Source organism: Ranitomeya imitator, chromosome 1 (genome assembly GCF_032444005.1).
Source record: "Ranitomeya imitator isolate aRanImi1 chromosome 1, aRanImi1.pri, whole genome shotgun sequence".
NCBI lineage: Eukaryota > Metazoa > Chordata > Amphibia > Anura > Dendrobatidae > Ranitomeya > Ranitomeya imitator.
In genome coordinates, this window is record NC_091282.1 from 163,693,797 (window position 1) to 163,710,930 (window position 17,134).

At 41.5% G+C, this 17,134-nt stretch overlaps 1 protein-coding gene across 1 annotated transcript in view; it reads left to right on the forward strand.

The window, feature by feature from the left end:
- Positions 1 to 17,134, forward strand: part of LNPEP (leucyl and cystinyl aminopeptidase) — a 121,686-nt gene that overhangs the window by 42,822 nt on the left and 61,730 nt on the right. Inside the window, exons 2-4 of the mRNA XM_069752086.1 lie at positions 7,822 to 8,656; positions 11,564 to 11,705; positions 16,017 to 16,148. Of these exons, the coding sequence (XP_069608187.1) occupies positions 7,822 to 8,656; positions 11,564 to 11,705; positions 16,017 to 16,148 (1,109 nt within the window). The remainder of the gene's footprint in view (positions 1 to 7,821; positions 8,657 to 11,563; positions 11,706 to 16,016; positions 16,149 to 17,134) is intronic.

Genomic DNA, 17,134 nt, shown 5'->3' on the forward strand with positions numbered 1-17,134 from the left:
GACATGCTTGGAGTAGCAAAATCAACAGTTGGGTACATTCTGAGAAAAAAGGAATTGACTGGTGAGCTTGGGAACTCAAAAAGGCCTTGGCGTCCACGGATGACAACAGTGGTGGATGATCGCCGCATACTTAATTTGGTGAAGAAGAACCCGTTCACAACATCAACTGAAGTCCAGAACACTCTCAGTGAAGTAGGTGTATCTGTCTCTAAGTCAACAGTAAAGAGAAGACTCCATGACAGTAAATACAAAGGGTTCACATCTAGATGCAAACCATTCATCAATACCAAAAATAGACAGGCCAGAGTTAAATTTGCAGAAAAACACCTCAAGAAGCCAGCTCAGTTCTGGAAAAGTATTCTATGGACAGATGAGACAAAGATCAACCTGTACCAGAATGATGGGAAGAAAAAAGTTTGGAGAAGAAAGGGAACGGCACATGATCCAAGGCACACCACATCCTCTGTAAAACATGGTAGAGGCAACGTGATGGCATGGGCATGCATGGCTTTCAATGGCACTGGGTCACTTGTGTTTATTGATGACATAAGAGCAGACAAGAGTAGCCGGATGAATTCTGAAGTGTACCGGGATATACTTTCAGCCCAGATTCAGCCAAATGCTGCAAAGTTGATTGGACGGCGCTTCATAGTACAGATGGACAATGACCCCAAGCATACAGACAAAGCTACCCAGGAGTTCATGAGTGCCAAAAAGTGGAACATTCTGCAATGGCCAAGTCAATCTCCAGATCTAAACCCAATTGAGCATGCATTTCACTTGCTCAAATCCAGACTTAAGACGGAAAGACCCACAAACAAGCAAGACCTGAAGGCTGCGGCTGTAAAGACCTGGCAAAGCATTAAGAAGGAGGAAACCCAGCGTTTGGTGATGTCCATGGGCTCCAGACTTAAGGCAGTGATTGCCTCCAAAGGATTTGCAACAAAATATTGAAAATAAAAATATTTTGTTTGGGTTATGTTTATTTGTCCAATTACTTTTGACCTCCTAAAATGTGGAGTGTTTGTAAAGAAATGTGTACAATTCCTACATTTTCTATCAGATATTTTTGTTCAACCCTTCAAATTAAACGTTACAATCTGCACTTGAATTCTGTTATAGAGGTTTCATTTCAAATCCAATGTGGTGGCATGCAGAGCCCAACTCGCGAAAATTGTGTCACTGTCCAAATATTTCTGGCCCTAACTGTGTGTGTGTGTATATGTATATATATATATGTATGTATGTATGTGTGTATATATATATATATATATATATATATATATATATATATATATATATATATATATATATATATATATATATATATATATATATATCTCTATCTCTCTATATCGCTGTCATCAGGTAGGGAGTGGATGGCATTTTTATTATAGTACTATAGATTCATTCTGCCCTGATACAGTAGTCATGTTGTTGACTTCCTCTGTTTAAAGGGGCGATGTCCTGTCGACAGTGAGGATTTAATGGCCTGCATGAACAATCCTGTTTTGCTCATTTGTCAGCTGAGAGGTGGCACAATTCCATGGGCCAGTGATCGGGAACAATCGCTGTTTTTGATCTCTCATTTGATGATTATTGTCTTGTGTAATTAGGTCTATATCCAGACAAAGTAATTTAAATATCTTTATCTTATCTTAAATATAAAGTTGTCTGTTATGGATGCTTGAGAGATCATGTTCGCAAATTAATACTGTGCTCGCAGCACCATCCTCAATGATTCAGACAGGCGGCCTCACTTTCTAGAGTAGGAGAAGGTCCACGGGGAGAATAAGAAGTCCGCCAAACAAGTTTATATAGAATGAACAATTTTAGTGAAGCAAAATAGATAGTTAAAAGTATTTATTTTTTTATTTATTTTTTTTAATTTGGAGATGTTAGCCGACCATACAAAAATGAAAAGAAAAAAAAAAAAACACTGAGCAAACCTAGATAACATACAGGTTGCGTCTGGAATTGCAAGTCAAGCAAGATCATCCTTAATAAAGTGCAAGGTGCGCGTGACAAGCTCATAGAAAGTAGAGCAAGGAATACCGGATGTGCTGGAGTCGGGCTCTGGTAACACCTATGGATTAGTGTGCTCAGTACACATAATAAATGAGGCCAATGGCAAAGAGTAAGTAATTCAGGAGAGGCCAGAGACGGCATCAGAAGGTATAGGAAGAGGTCAGACAAGTGATTCCAGAGTCCTAGAGAAACACATGGCGAAATCCTGGCTGTGGAGTTTATACTTTGTGACCAGTAACATGCTATAAATACCCAGATTCCAGGAGGCTCCAGCGTGTCCCCTACGTTTCGGCAGTTCTTCCTAGACCTTCTGATGCCGCCTGTGGACTCTCCTATGGATTACTCTTTGCCGTTGGCAGCATTTATTATTTGTTCTGAGCACACATATTCATAGGCATTACCAGAGACAGACTCCAACACATCCGCTATTCCTTACCTGCGTATGAACTTGTCACGCGCCCCTGGCACTTTATTGAGGATGATCGTGCTTTGATAATATTGCTATCTGATGCATTTATCTGCTTTTTGCTGTAACCTTGACTTGTAAGTTACACATAGTATGCAATTCCAGACACAACCTGTATGTTATCTGTTTGCTCAGTGTTTTTTTTTTTTTTTTTTCATTTTTCTATGGTCTGCTAATATCTCTGAAATGTAAAAAAAACAGCAACTTTTAACGGTTTTGTTTGATTAAAATTTTTCATGCTATATATCTTTTTGTTTGGAGGACTTCTCTCCGTAGGTCTTTTTGCAATCACGGTCCTCCGTGTCTTCTTATAGAGCATTTTTAGGCTTTTGGATTCGGAGAAGGTCTAGAAGGGGAAAGTTTAATGTGTGTAGACCTAGTGACCATGACCAGGCTGCATCTCAGTGTCTGTATCACCGCGGCCAAGGATGGCGTCTTTCTGTTGGGTGGGTTCATCCTTGGCATCGCTAAACAGGTGAGCACACCCTTCTGCCCTCTTGTTTTGCACATCCAACCTCCCTCACTGGTGATTACAGATGAGCGAATATGTTCGGAAAACACCCGCCAAATCCAAATTTGTCATATTCATGCCAATTTTATGTTTGACCATCGTTTCCGAACATATTCGCACATCTTCCCATTGACTCCAATGGCGAATATTGTAGATACCGCGATCGTAACCCAAACTGAATATTGAAATATTCGCTCATCTCTACTGTTGATAGACAGTCCTTACTCGCCTGAGCTGTCAGTCACCAGTGAGGGAGGCAGGAGCATGCGGAAAAGTTCCCTGAGCCTCTTGGCCACACCAAGGGTGCACCCAGCTCCCTAATTAGCTGTTTAATTCAACTTCAGTTTCTGAGTCCGCGATTAGAGCATATTTTACAGGGGCTATATCCCCTACAATTACTATGTGCTTAATTTTTACTGTCCGTTTAGAGAATGCATTAGAAATAATTTTATCACATATCCATTTGACCCTTTGATCCCCGGTGGAGACAGCCATCAGCATTTTGCAGTTATACTATAATTTTGGTTATTTTTACAAAGCCTCCTGTGGTTTATAATTGTTACCTATCCATATAAACGGTCGTCTCTTTCCATCTGTCCATGCTGGACTCTGAATCTCATCCTCTCTCAGGCGATGTAAACCGTTTATTCTCGTCATTTTCCTGTTGGATTATTGTAATTTACGTTGTATGTTTTCTCTGTAAAACATGTACATTTGTGTTTGAAATTAGATAAGTTTGGCAATTAATCACAACATCTAGCAGACTATCAAAATGACTAGAACTGAAATTTACAGCATTGGCTGCAATACTAGATCCGGCCCCTGGAAAGAAGTGGCGCTGTTTCTGTAAGAAATCAGCTGTGTTTTTTCCTAATCTCACAATTTTCTTTAAATCTAAGGCTACGTTCTTACAACGAGCATTTGAGTTTTTCATGTAGCAGCATTTCTGCACTTATTAATGCGTTTTTTTACCTGCGTTTTTTTTCTGCATTTTTTCTCTCTGTGGCGTGTCGTGCTATGAATAAAGCTTGTTTGTTTTTTATACTGCCTGGTAATTGGATTTAACAAACTATATTGATACAGTCATATATGGTTTAAATAAATTTTTTACCTTTTGGATTTTCCGTATTTACCGTAATTCAATTCTCGTACCCGCAAGAGGAATTGACATGTTGCAGATTTGAAATGCTCACCGCGGGGCCATTTATGCAGTTTAAAATAAAAAATAAAAAAACTGTAAGGATGATGAGATTTCTATATATTCCATCCACTTTGCTAGAGCTGTGAGATGTTGCATTTTTTCACAGGAAAAATACACCGCACCAAAAACTCATGGTGGGAACTTAAAACGGTATTCCCATCTTCAAGTTCTTATCCCATTATGTCGTAGGTGTAATAATAATAGCAAATACCTCCAATTAGAAATTTAGTATAGTTCTTCAGATTTGCCATGTCACTTACCTCATGCAGGGCATTGCAGTAGCTTGGGTGTTGTGAATTCCACTCTTGACCTCCCTCCGGTGGTTGTAAGTGGCACTTTTGTGGGTTCTGCTCTTGGGCTCCCTCCGGTGGTTTTAAGTGGTATGGCTGCTTTTTGGATTTAGCAGTCTGCAGCTGCTTCCACTGATTGTCTTTCTGCTCGGCTATTTTTGCCTGGCTCTTCCCTTCAGCCAGTGCCACTTGTCAATGGTTCCTGGTTGGATTCACATCTCTCTTGGATTCCCTGTTATCCTGACCAGTTCAGCAAAGTTAAGTCCTTGCTTGCTCTTTTCTGTCCACAGGTTGTGGACTTATTTGTTCTGTGCTTTCTATGTTTTGTCCAGCTTGTCAGTATGGATTAATTCAGTTAAGCTGGAAGCTCTGGGAAGCAGATTTACCCTCCACACCTTTAGTCAGGTGTGGAGATTTTTGTAAACTCTGTGTGGATTTTTTGTAGTTTTTAATACTGACCGCACAGTATTCTATCCTGTCCTATCTATCTAGCTATACTGGCCTCCTGTGCTACATCCTGGTTTCATTCTGTGTATGTCTTTTCCCTCTCCACTCACAGTCATTACTTGTGGGGATCTATCTATCCTTTGGGGATTTTCTCTGAGGCAAGATAGTTTTCCTATTTCTATCTTTAGGGGTAGTTAGTTCTCAGGCTGTGACGAGGTGCCTAGGGAGTGACAGGAGCATCCCACGGCTACTTCTAGTGTTGTGTTGAGCTTAGGGACTGCGGTCAGTACAGGTACCACCTCCTTCAGAGCTCGTCCCATGTTGCTCCTAAACCACCAGTTCATAACACTTGGGTATCCTTGGTTACAATCACTAAGCACTGTCTAACTGTCACTATAAGGCCGGCGTCACACTCAGCGTAGGGAAATACGGTCCGTATTTTACATGCGTAATACGCAGAAATGTTCCCAAAATAGTGATCCGTATGTCATCCGTAGGCAGGGTGTAGCAGCGTATTTTGTGCATGTAAACCTCCGAATGTAATCCGTATGGCATCCGTACTGCGAGATTTTCTCGCAGGCTTGCAAAATGGACATACAATGGATCCATGGGCTCAAATATTCGTGAAAACATGTACACAGTCTCTCTCTCTCTGTATGTATGTATGTGTGTGTATATGTGTGTATATATATATATATATATATATATATATATCAGTGAGGCACATATATATACATAAATTTATATTTCATACAGTGCTAGATAGCGGAAAAGCCGGTAATTCAATTGCCGACTTTTCCTATCTCTTTTTTGCATATTCCTCACTACTAATGTTAGTAATGTCTGTGTGCAAAATTTGGTGGCACTAGCTGTTAAAATAAAGGGTTAAATCGGGGGAAAAACTGGCGTGGGCTTCCGCGCAATTTTGTCCGCCTGTTGGGAAAGCCAGTGACTAAGGGCTGATATTAATAGCCTAGAGAGGGACCATGGTTATAGGACCCCCCTGGCTAAAAACATCTGCCCCCAGCCACCCCAGAAAAGGCGCATCTTGAAGAGGACACAGACGTATGCAATGCGGCAAGCGGACCATCGTTTGCGATGCTTCCACGAGTCCTAACGGTAGATTGCGCAAGGACCCTTAGAGGGGTAGTCCCATCTCCAAGATCCTATCCCAATATGTAGTAGGTGTAATAATAATATTAGCAAATTCCTCTGATTAGAAATGTAGTATAGTTTTTCTGATTCGCTGTCTCTTTCCTCACGTGCAGGCATTGCAGGACCTTAGGTATCCATGGTTATGACCACTGATATAGTGACAGTTATTTAGCTAGTTGCTAGAGGTCGTAACCATAGATACCTAAAGTCCTGCAATGCCTGCACATGAGAAAAGAGAAACAGGAAAACTGTACTACATTTCTAATTGGACGTATTTACTAATATTATTATTACACCTACTACATATTGGTAAATGATATGTGAGATGGGCATACCCCTTTAAGTCTATAATCTAGCCTAAATAGCATACAGTGTACTGGATATATCACAGATGACTGGTACTAATAAAGAAAGACATACAATACAAAAAGTTACAGAAATAATAGCAGATCAATTCTAGCATTTAAGCCCCGATTCATCAAAGTGTGAACACCATAAATTTTTTGCAGCTTTGGTGTTTTACTACATTTTTGGCCAACTCCACCAAACCGAAGTAGGACATGAGTAGCGACGCTCAGATGTCTCATTTATGACAAGCTGTGGTGGACCCAACATTACTAATCATACTCCATTTTCTGACTCAAGCTAATATTTGTGGCGAGATAGGACTCCACTATGCCCTGTCATCAAGACTGGTGTGAACAGCGGTTTTGATGAATAAGGGTCTTAGTCTTAATGGACCAAGTGCATCAGACCTCTTTAACTTTCTGGCTTCAAATTATGATAATTCAGGTTGAAGAGCCATGCTTAATTTTTTAAAGAGTCAGAATGGTAATAAGCTCTGATACGATTGATCCATTAGGGCTGAACGATAGCAATGACCTGCCATTGTTTTTGCGATCGTATCTTAGTCCTTTAGTACACGTTCGATAGTGTTTGATGGTTTGGCCAGCAGTGATTTCACCCTTTTCTGCCTTCCACAGGAGCACTCTCTTGGCTGAGTGCTTTCATGCTCTCTATTAGAGAGCTGACATCTTTTAGTGGCTTATCTTTTAGAAAGCAAAAGAATCTATGCTCCAAAATTGGATATACCGGATCATTATCTCCCTCGACAATAGGTTTTCCGTGGCCTTCATACACATTAAACTGTCAGCTGAACCCGTTAATATTGGTGAGCTCTGGCAAAATTAGTCCAATGTGTATGGTGGCCTTTACTTGATATCTATGTTGTGTCCAGTAGATTGTATGCTACTTAGGCTAGATTGGAGGCTAGATAGCCTTGAAGAAGCATAATTTGATGCATAAAAGTCCATAGACTGCAGTCAATTGTTTGTCTTCTTTCGTAGATGCTATTGTATTGTATAGTTACCGAATGGTGAGTGACGTGGATTCTCTTTTGACCTAATGATGGCTGCTTTTTTTCCTAAAAACGCACACTTTATGTTCATGGCGTGTGTCTGGAATTACATTTTTGCTCCATTCATTTGTTGAGGCCTATGAAGAGCTGAAGAATGGCGCCATTTCTAGAAAATGGCTGCTTTTCTGAGGTGATAAATTCCATTAATAACTAAATTATTTAGTAGTGCCATAGTAACTCAATGAAATCCAAATTAAATTGTAAAGGTTTTCCACAAGTAATCTGAAATACATAATGAAGAATTATGTGAACTATACTTTGCTTTTAATAGAAAAGGGAAATAATAATTTCATTTTTTTTCTACAGACCGGGCCCAGTTGCCTAGAAATATGATAGAAAACAGTATGTTTGAGGAGGAACCGGATGTGGTTGATATTGCTAAAGAACATAACCTAAATCCCTTGGAATCTGAAGACGTCGAATACGAACCAAGAAGCTCTCGTCTACTTGTGCGAGGTTTAGGAGAACACGAGCTGGATGAAGACGAAGAAGATTATGAATCTTCTGCAAGACTGTTGGGCATGTCGTTCATGAACAGAAGTTCAGGTCTTCGGAACAATGCAGGGAACTACAGACAGGTTCAAGAGGGACTTTGTCCGGCTCCTTCTGTGAGAACTGTAATTGTGAGCGTCGTGCTCGTTGTGATTTTAGTTTCCATAGTGACTGTCATTTACTTACTTCCAAAGTGTACATTTACCAAAGAAGGATGCCATAATAAAACTCGTCCAATGGAACTGGTGTACCCCATTGCTACTAATGGGCAGCTCTTCCCATGGACTAAAAGTAGACTTCCCACCTACATAAAGCCATTGGAATATGACATTACTCTTTTTCCCAATCTCACCACTTTGACGTTTTCTGGCAAAGTTAATATAAAGCTAAATATCATTGGGACCACTAATGCAATAGTGCTTCATAGCTCAGGTCTTCACGACATACAGGCAAATGTCATTTTACCGGGTGGCAGCGTTCATAACCTTTCCGTTTTGGAATATCCCACTTTTGAGATGATTGCTATGGTTTTACCTGAAACATTGACTAAAGGAGCCGAATACTTGCTCTCCATTGAATACCAGGCAAACCTTTCAAGTTCTTATTATGGATTTTATAAAATCTCATATAAGGATGAACATGATAACAGGTAACTATAAATGTGTATCAATATATGTGGTTATGGCTCTGTTCCCATGTTTAGGCATCTGTTTACCATACACACTAAAGGGACAGAATGACCAAACCAACGACAGGCGCTCAATGCACCCTTGGCATGGACAAACAAGTAAGTGCACCTTCTTGTCTGTTTGGATCCCCCTATCCTGTCAGCAGGGTTGTGCTCAGTAAACTACAGACTGTGGCAGGTTGGCACCGTTCTACAGATTACAATGATACCTTGGTTGCTGAAATCAGTCTTGTGGTTGTTGTTTAACTGAAAGCTACTAATAAAGATTAATGATATGCTCGTGCTCCGGGGCAGCCTGTGGGGGTCTTCATGTGGTGCTCTGCCTACATATTCATCCCTATGGGCTTCTGACAGGTCACTGATCCTTCACTGACCTGCCCCCTATTTTACATACTGCATATCATATTGTTTGGAAAAAAAATTACATTCATCACGCAGGCGGCACCTGTGCTGTAGCATGGTACAATGGCTAATATGCATATATCCATTTATGCTTTAGTCATATAGTGTTGTGGGTAGAAAACAAAATTGTTGATCAAAATGGCGCAGGCACAGTAACATCTATCGGGCTGGTGGTGGCGCCATTTTGCTAGAGACAAAACTTGGCTCCATCAAAATGGTGTCGTTGGCGCCTGCACAGTAGCATCTATCAGCTCAATTTTGATGGATCCAATTTTTTTTTCTCTAGCAAAACGGTGGTGGCGCTTGCGCAGTAGCATGTATCAGAACGCGATAGATGCTACGGAGCCGGCCTCATTTTGATGAAGATAATTTTTTTTTTCAACCCTACAATACTATATAACTAAAGCATAAATAGATATATGCATATTAGCTATTGTATCATGCTACAACGCAGGTGCTGTCGCCGCCATTTTGATGAATGTTAATTTTTTTTCCCCACACAATATCATATGCAGTATGTAAAATAGTAGGCAGGTCAGTGAAGTTTCTGATCTGTCATTAGCCCGTACAGATAAATATGTAATCAGAGCACCACATGAAGACCCCCCACAGACCACCCGGGAGCATGAGAATCTCATTAACTGAAAACTACAAATACAGATTAAAGGGACACTGTCACCTGGATTTGGAGGGAACAATCTTCAGCCATGGAGGCGGGGTTTTTGGGTTTTTGATTCACCCTTTCCTTACCCGCTGGCTGCATGCTGGCTGCAATATTGGATTAAAGTTCATTCTCTGTCCTCCGTAGTACACGCCTGCGCAAGGCAAGATTGCCTTATGCAGGTGTGTACTATGGAGGACAGAGAATGAACTTCAATCCAATATTGCAGCCAGCATGAAGCCAGCGGGTAAGGAAAGGGTGAATCAAACACCCAAAAACCCCGCCTCCATGGCTGAAGATTGTTCCCTCCAAATTCAGGTGACAGTGTCCCTTTAAACAACAACCGCAAGACTGATTTCATCAACCAAGGTATTATCTTAATCTGTAGAGTTTTAGGGTGTACGTACAGGTGTATTTATTATAGAGGCAAATGTAGGGGACACAGAAGTCATGTGGCTCCATGAGTTATTGGTTGGGGAACACTGCTTTAGGCTTACATAACATTAAAGGGCTATGCCAGTTCTAAGATATTCGCCAAACCGAATAGGTAATAACTAGTGATGAGCGAGTGTACTCGTTGCTCCGGTGACCTCCGAGTATTTATGACTGCTTGGAGATTTTCTTCTCCGCAGCTGAATGATTTACAGCTACTAGCCTGCTTGATTACATGTGGAGATTCCCTAGCAACAAGGCAACCCCCACATTTGCTTAGCCTGGCTAGTAGCTGTAAGGCTAGGGTCACACTGCGTTTTGGCGGTACGTTTAACGGACTACGTTACACCGCGGCATAATGCGGTGTAACGTAGTCCGTTAACGCTGCCATTGATTGTAATGGCGAACGCATCGCTAGCGCACACCCACATTGGGCGTGCGCTAGCGATGTGCCGTCATTTGAGTGACGGACCGCGAACGCTGCTTGCAGCGTTCACGGTCCGTTCTTCGCTAGCGCAGATCGGGGATCTGCGCTAGCGGGATTGGCAAACGCGATCCCTTTTGGGACATTGTGTTAGCGCAGTCCGTAGCGCTGTGCGCTAAACGGACTGCCCTAACGCAATGTGACCCTAGCCTAAATCATTCAGCTGCTGCCTTTAAACCTAAATCTCCGAGCAGTCATAAATACTCGGAGGTCACCCGAGCAACGAGTACACTCGTTCATCACTCGTAATAACCGCTAAATTAGCAGGACTTGCATGCCCCCTATTTGAATGGAGCAGGTGTGGTACACGTGGGCTTCTTATCTATTCCAAGTCTTTTGGACTGACGAAGATGGCCGATTACAGTACTACCTCCATTGTCCCTTAGGCCTTCATAGATGACCGCTTGTTAAAACTAGAATACAGCTTTGCTGATCACATGTGTAGTACCACAATGATAGTCTCTTTTTGGATTGTATCTTTGATCTCGGAGTATTGCAACGTGTGTGTATCCATCGATCCAGCCAGCATCAGAGTGACGTGAGCAGGCTATAAAGCTTAGGGGTTGCAAGCAATGCATTGTCTTCAACATGGTAACCGACCATTGCACCACCCTGACCCTTACCAATTTAAGAGCTTGAGACATCTCCTTTTATTTTTGCTCGTATTCAAAGGGACAAATGTGAACAAGTTATAACCTGAGGTGATCAGGCTTTGGAGCTCTTCATTCTCCTGTATAATTGTGTGGGGGAAGGGATGGGACAAGCCTTCAGACTCTATATTGCACTACTGGCATCATCATCTTTTTCTGACAGTGATAATATGGCAATGTTTGGAATGGTTACTGTGAAATTTGCATTATGCTATTGTTTCCTTCCATGTCTCGTACAGCACGTGGCTCGCAGCGACACAGTTTGAGCCCCTGGCGGCAAGAAAAGCTTTTCCTTGCTTTGATGAACCGGCTTTTAAATCCACCTTCCGACTGAAGATCAGAAGAAGTGCAGCACACGTTGCACTATCAAACATGCCGAAGGTATGGACGAATTAGAATTAATGTTGTTGGTGCATAATTATTACATGGTGGGGATATCTGAAACATGGCTGGATGAGAGCCATGACTGGGCTGTTAACTTGCAGGGCTATAGTCTGTTCAGAAATGACCAAACGGATAAGCGAGGGGGAGGTGTGTGTCTATATGTAAAGTCGTCCTTAAAACCCATCCGGCGTGATAATATAGGTGAATCTAATGAAAATGTAGAGTCCCTGTGGGTGGAGATAAGGGGAGGGGGAAAAAATAATAAATTACTGATAGGGGTTTGTTATAAGTCTCCAAAAATAATGGAAGCAATGGAGAATATCCTCGTAAAGCAAATAGATGAAGCTGCGACTCAAGGAGAAGTCATTATTATGGGGGACTTCAACTACCCTGAAATAGATTGGGGAACAGAAACCTGCAGTCCCAGCAAAGGTAATCGGTTTTTGACAACTATGAGAGACAATTACCTTTCACAACTGGTTCAGGACCCAACAAGAAGGGAGGCACTGCTAGACCTAATATTAACCAACAGGCCAGACCGCATATCAAATATAAGGGTTGGGGGTCACTTGGGGAATAGTGATCACAAAATAATAAGTTTTTATGTATCCTTTAAAAAGATGTGTAGTAGAGGGGTTACAAGGACACTAAACTTCAGGAGGGCAAATTTCCAACGGATGAGAGATGATCTTGGTGCAATTAACTGGGACGATATCCTGAGACATAAAAACACACAAAGAAAATGGGAGACGTTTATTAGCATCCTGGATAGGACCTGTGCACAGTATATACCGTATGGGAATAAACATACTAGGAATAGGAGGAAACCAATATGGCTAAATAGAGCTGTAAGGGGCGCAATAAGTGACAAAAAGAAAGCATTTAGAGAATTAAAGGAAGTAGGTAGTGATGAGGCATTAAATAAATACAGAAAATTAAATAAATTCTGTAAAAAGCAAATCAAGGCAGCAAAGATTGAGACAGAGAGACTCATTGCCAGAGAGAGGAAAAATAATCCCAAAATATTCTTTAACTACGTAAATAGTAAGAAACTAAAAAATGATAGTGTTGGCCCCCTTAAAAATAGTATGGGTGAAATGGTGGATGAGGAAAAAGCCAATATGCTAAATTACTTTTTTTCATCAATATTTACACAAGAAAATCCCATGGCAGACAAAATGACTAATGATAAAAATTCCCCATTAAATGTCACCTGCTTAACCCAGCAGGAAGTACGTCGGCGTCTAAAAATCACTAAAATTGACAAATCTCTGGGCCCGGATGGGATACACCCCCGAGTACTGCAGGAGCTTAGTACAGTTATTGATAGACCATTATTTTTAATCTTTAAAGACTCCATAATAACAGGGTATGTACCACAGGACTGGTGTATAGCAAATGTGGTGCCAATATTCAAAAAGGGGACAAAAACTGAACTCGGAAATTATAGGCCAGTAAGCTTAACCTCTACTGTGGGTAAAATCCTGGAGGGCATTCTAAGGGATACTATACTGGAGTATCTGAAGAGGAATAACCTCATGACCCAGTATCGGCACGGGTTTACTAGGGACCGTTCCTGTCAGACAAATCTGATCAATTTCTATGAAGAGGTAAGTTCCGGACTGGACCAAGGGAACCCAGTGGACGTAGTGTATATGGACTTTTCAAAAGCTTTTGATACGGTGCCACACAAAAGGTTGATACATAAAATGAGAATAATGGGGATAGGGGAAAATATGTGTAAGTGACTTAAGAGCTGGCTCAGGGATAGGAAACAAAGGGTGTTTATTAATGGAGCACACTCGGACTGGGTCGCGGTTAGCAGTGGGGTACCACATGGGTCAGTATTGGGCCCTCTTCCTTTTAACATATTTATTAATGACCTTGTAGGGGGCATTCAAAGCAGAATTTCAATATTTGCAGATGACACTAAACTCTGCAGGGTAATCAATACAGAGGAGCACAATTTTATATTACAGGATGATTTATGTATATTAGAAGCTTGGGCTGATAAATGGCAAATGAGCTTTAATGGGGATAAATGTAAGGTCATGCATTTGGGTAGAAGTAATAAGATGTATAACTATGCGCTTAATTCTAAAACTCTGGGCAAAACCGTCAATGAAAAAGACCTGGGTGTATGGGTGGATGACAAACTCATATTCAGTGGCCAGTGTCAGGCAGTTGCTACTAAGGCAAATAAAATAATGGGATGCATTAAAAGAGGCATAGATGCTCATGAGGAGAACATAATTTTACCTCTATACAAGTCACTAGTTCGACCACACTTAGAATACTGTGCACAGTTCTGGTCTCCGGTGTATAAGAAAGACATAGCTGAACTACAGCGGGTGCAGAGAAGAGCGACCAAGGTTATTAGAGGACTGGGGGGTCTGCAATACCAAGATAGGTTATTACACTTGGGGCTATTTAGTTTGGAAAAACGAAGACTAGAGGTGATCTTATTTTAATGTATAAATATATGAGGGGACAGTACAAAGACCTTTCTGATGATCTTTTTAATCATAGACCTGAGACAGGGACAAGGGGGCATCCTCTACGACTGCAGGAAAGAAGGATTAAGCATAATAACAGACACGGATTCTTTACTGTAAGAGCAGTGAGACTATGGAACTCTCTGCCTTATGATGTTGTAATGAGTGATTCGTTACTTAAATTTAAGAGGGGACTGGATGCCTTTTTTAAAAAGTATAATGTTACAGGGTATATACACTAGATTCCTTGATAGGGCGTTGATCCAGGGAACTAGTCTGATTGCCGCATGTGGAGTCGGGAAGTAATTTTTTTCCCCAATGTGGAGCTTATTTGTCACATGGGTTTTTTTTTTTGCCTTCCTCTGGATCAACATGTTAGGGCATGTTAGGTTAGGCTATGGGTTGAACTAGATGGACTTAACGTCTTCCTTCAACCTTAATAACTATGTATTCTAGCCCGTCTGGTAGTGTTGATTCATTATAAGTAACGCACATACTTAAAGGGATTTCAGATACTTTACAATTGGTGGCCCTTCCTAACATACAGTGGCCATCAACATACCATCAGTGGGCTTGCACCCTAGGCACCTCCGCTGATCAGCTAGGTGGAGTTGCCGGAGCGCTCCTCTGAGGGCAGGGTCTCCTTCATTATTACCATGAGTAGGAGGCTATACTGCCCTCCTGTCTATGGTTGGGTGCTGTGTACGTAAGTAAAGTATATAGATATCGGCACTCCCAATATTTAGTAGATAAAGAATATATATCAATTAGGTGACGTTTTGGTCCACAATCTGGACCTTTGTGAGAGCAAACAGAGACAACAACAGAAATGAAGATGGTTCCAGAAGTTGGTAACCAGCACTATGGGTAGAGCCGGTCCCCGCCACGTGCCGATCGCTCTGTTGGATCTCGCTCCATCCATAATGTTATTTAGTTCTATAACCATCTTCATTTCTTCTGTATCTCTGCAGTCCGTGTGGTCTAAGGACCAGATTGTGGACTGAAACATGAATAAACTATTTTCATCTATTACATAGTTCTTCACACTTTTTTTTTTTTACTTTTTTCTTTGCCAGGCGCCGCTTATTTAGTGGGAGCAGTGCTTAGTATTATGGCTGGGTCCCATTACAGTGAATGGATCTGAGCTTCAGTACTAAACATAGGTAAAAGTATGGAGCAGTAGGAACAATGAAGTCATCTATTTGGGGCCGGGCATAGACAGCAGAGGGGCCCCTGAGCAAGAATAGTATTTGGACCCCTTGCTTTCAAGATGAAAATGTCCCTCTCCTTCATGTCCCTATGTTTTATTTTAAATCCTCCATTTCTTTCTCATCAGTGGGGATGTTAATACTGGGGACCATGCAGTGTCAAGAATGAAAGCCCCCTTATTGCTAAGATTGTGGGAGTCCTGCAGTTGGGCGACCACTGATCAGACAGTGATGACCTATGCCGCCATATTGTTTTAAATGAGTTGTATAAATCTTCAGCGTCCTCCTTCTGGGAATCTTTGCAGGATAACGTTGGTGTGTTGCCGCGTTTCTTGGCCGTGTTACATTTTGCTGGCTTCCATTAAGGCCATTTATAGTCTTTCCTACATTTGTAAATACTTTGCTGATGTATATCCCCTGAATGACAGCGCGTCTTACAGCCAAGAGCCGCACTCGGATATGCACTGCTTATACACACAGCTGTCAGCAGCGACTCCTACATCTCGGCCGAGCCGCTGTAGCGCCACCCTGTGGTGCATTTTGGAACTGAAGCTTTAGGTCACTGCAGCTTTAACAACTTTGTCTAACACACATTTTCTTTTCAGATTAACACAACAGACCTCCCGGATGGTCTTGTTCTTGATGACTTTGCCACCAGTGTAAAGATGAGCACCTATTTAGTTGCTATAATAGTGTCTGACATGAAAAATGTAACTATGGACGTGAATGGGACTTTGGTAAGTTTACAGAAATTATTGAACTATTTAAGTAAACAATGTTCTTAAAGGAGTTGTATAGGAGTAAGATATCGATGACCTATCCTATTACTTTGGAGGTGGTCCGACAGCAGTCACTCCCACCAATAATGGCCACTACACAGTCTATGGAGCTGTGATGTCGGGGCCTGGTAACAGCTAGTTTGTGGGGGTACCAAGTGTCAGCCCCGCACTGATTGGATGTTCATTGCCTCTCCTAAGGCTCTTATTCCTGTGTAGAGAACCTTTGTTCTTCTGCCTTTAAATCTGTGCTGTTTGCACAAGTACAGCAAGCTTACCATGAGTCCTGTGTGACCTTACACAGCCAGGCTGATATTTGGCTGTCTAGTTTTTTATGTTTCAAAGTCGGCATCGCTGTTCCATGCAGAGGCTTTACACAACATAAGTATACCAACCCGTGTACTTTTTTATTTTCAAACTAGTAGCCTATGGGTGATATACTGTATGATATTGCAAATTAAAGACGTTGTCTAAGTACAACCCATTTAGCGGATTGCACTAGTGGATGAACTAAATGTAAGGGAATATAAAGCAAAATCAGTGTGGCAGGAGGGAATGAGGAGCGACCGTGAGCATGGGCTGGTTGTCATTCAGGAGTCAAATATTAGTAAATGTCATCAGTGAAATACTTCTAGAATTGATTTGGCTAAGAACTATCTATCAATTTTTGTTTCTTTTTCTGCTGTGAACGCATAATGTAAGCCCCACACCTTTTTCTATTGAATATAATGAATGGAAGCCAAGGGCCTCCACTGTCCTGGTCCTTATAGGTGCCAGCAGCCAGATGCCTGATGACCACACTAACTTATATTTTACCAGAGAAAAGGAAAGTAGTTTCCAGTTCATTCCACAGGTTTACAAATCAGTCCTTGAATTACGGTATATATTGCATGTTTAGAGCGGTATAGCTATCCGCCAGCGCATTTTGGACTCTGTGTGCCTTCCAT